General features: G+C 41.0%; 1 protein-coding gene across 1 annotated transcript; it reads left to right on the forward strand.

Moving 5' to 3' along the window:
* Positions 1 to 5: 5 nt before the first annotated feature.
* On the forward strand, positions 6 to 1415 carry LOC119643099 (titin-like; the record flags this gene model as incomplete). Its single annotated transcript, XM_038042448.1, has 1 exon — positions 6 to 1415. A coding segment is annotated over one exon (1410 nt), but the record flags the coding sequence as incomplete, so codon positions are not given.
* Positions 1416 to 1418: the final 3 nt, after the last annotated feature.

Consider the following 1418-nt stretch of genomic DNA (forward strand, 5'->3'; position numbering starts at 1 on the left):
AAGTGCGTGTTGTCGAGTCCATTTCGAAGGATGGCAAACCCACAAAGAAAAAGATTCGCACTCGCGTAATCAAGAAGGTTAAGGGTGATAAACAAGAAGTTACTAAAATTGAAACTGTCGAAGAAGACGATAAGAAACCGCAAACAACGGTAACAGTCGAAGAAACACCCATTGATGAACAACCAGAAGAAGTCAAAGAACTTCCTGAAGAAGTGCGTGTTGTCGAGTCCATTTCGAAGGATGGCAAACCCACAAAGAAAAAGATTCGCACTCGCGTAATCAAGAAGGTCAAGGGTGATAAACAAGAAGTTACTAAAATTGAAACCGTCGAAGAAGCCGATGAGAAACCACACACCACAGTAACAGTCGAAGAAGCACCCATTGATGAACAACCAGAAGAAGTCAAAGAGCTTCCTGAAGAAGTGCGTGTTGTCGAGTCCATTTCGATAGATGGCAAACTCAAAAAGAAGAAGATTCGCACTCGCACAATCATGAAAGTCAAGGGTAATAAACAGGAAGTTATTAAAATTGAAACCGTCGATGAAGACGATAAGAAACCGCAAACAACGGTAACAATCGAAAAAGCACCCATTGATGAACAACCAGAAGAAGTCAAAGAATTTCCGGAGGAAGTGCGTATTGTCGAATCTATTGCCAAAGACGGCAAACCCACAAAGAAAAAGATTCGCACTCGTCTAATCAAGAAAGTCAAGGGAGATAAACAAGAAGTTACTAAAATTGAAACCGTCGAAGAAGACGATAAGAAACCACACACCACAGTAACAGTCGAAGAAGCACCCATTGATGAACAACCAGAAGAAATCAAAGAACTTCCTGAAGAAGTGCGTGTTGTCGAGTCCATTTCGAAGGATGGCAAACCCACAAAGAAAAAGATTCGCACTCGTATCATCAAGAAAATCAAGGGTGATAAACAAGAAGTAACTAAAATTGAAACTGTCGAGGAAGACGATAAGAAACCGCAAACAACGGTAATTGTCGAAGAAACATCCATTGATGAACAACGAGAAGAAATCAAAGAGCTTCCTGAAGAAGTGCGTGTTGTCGAGTCAATTTCGATAGATGGCAAACCCACAAAGAAGAAGATTCGCACTCGCGTAATTAAGAAGGTCAAGGGTGATAAACAAGAAGTTACTAAAATTGAAACTGTCGAGGAAGACGATAAAAACCCGCAAACGACGGTAACGGTAGAAGAGACACCCATTGATGAACAACCAGAAGAAATCAAAGAACTTCCCGAGGAAGTGCGTATTGTCGAGTCCATTTCGAAGGATGGCAAATTCACAAAGAAGAAGATTCGCACTCGTATCATCAAGAAGATCAAGGGTGATAAACGAGAAGTTACTAAAATTGAAACCGTCGAAGAAGACGATAAGAAACCGCAAACAACGGTAACAGTC

This window comes from Glossina fuscipes, unplaced genomic scaffold (genome assembly GCF_014805625.2).
Source record: "Glossina fuscipes isolate IAEA_lab_2018 unplaced genomic scaffold, Yale_Gfus_2 55172, whole genome shotgun sequence".
In the NCBI taxonomy this organism is placed as follows: domain Eukaryota; kingdom Metazoa; phylum Arthropoda; class Insecta; order Diptera; family Glossinidae; genus Glossina; species Glossina fuscipes.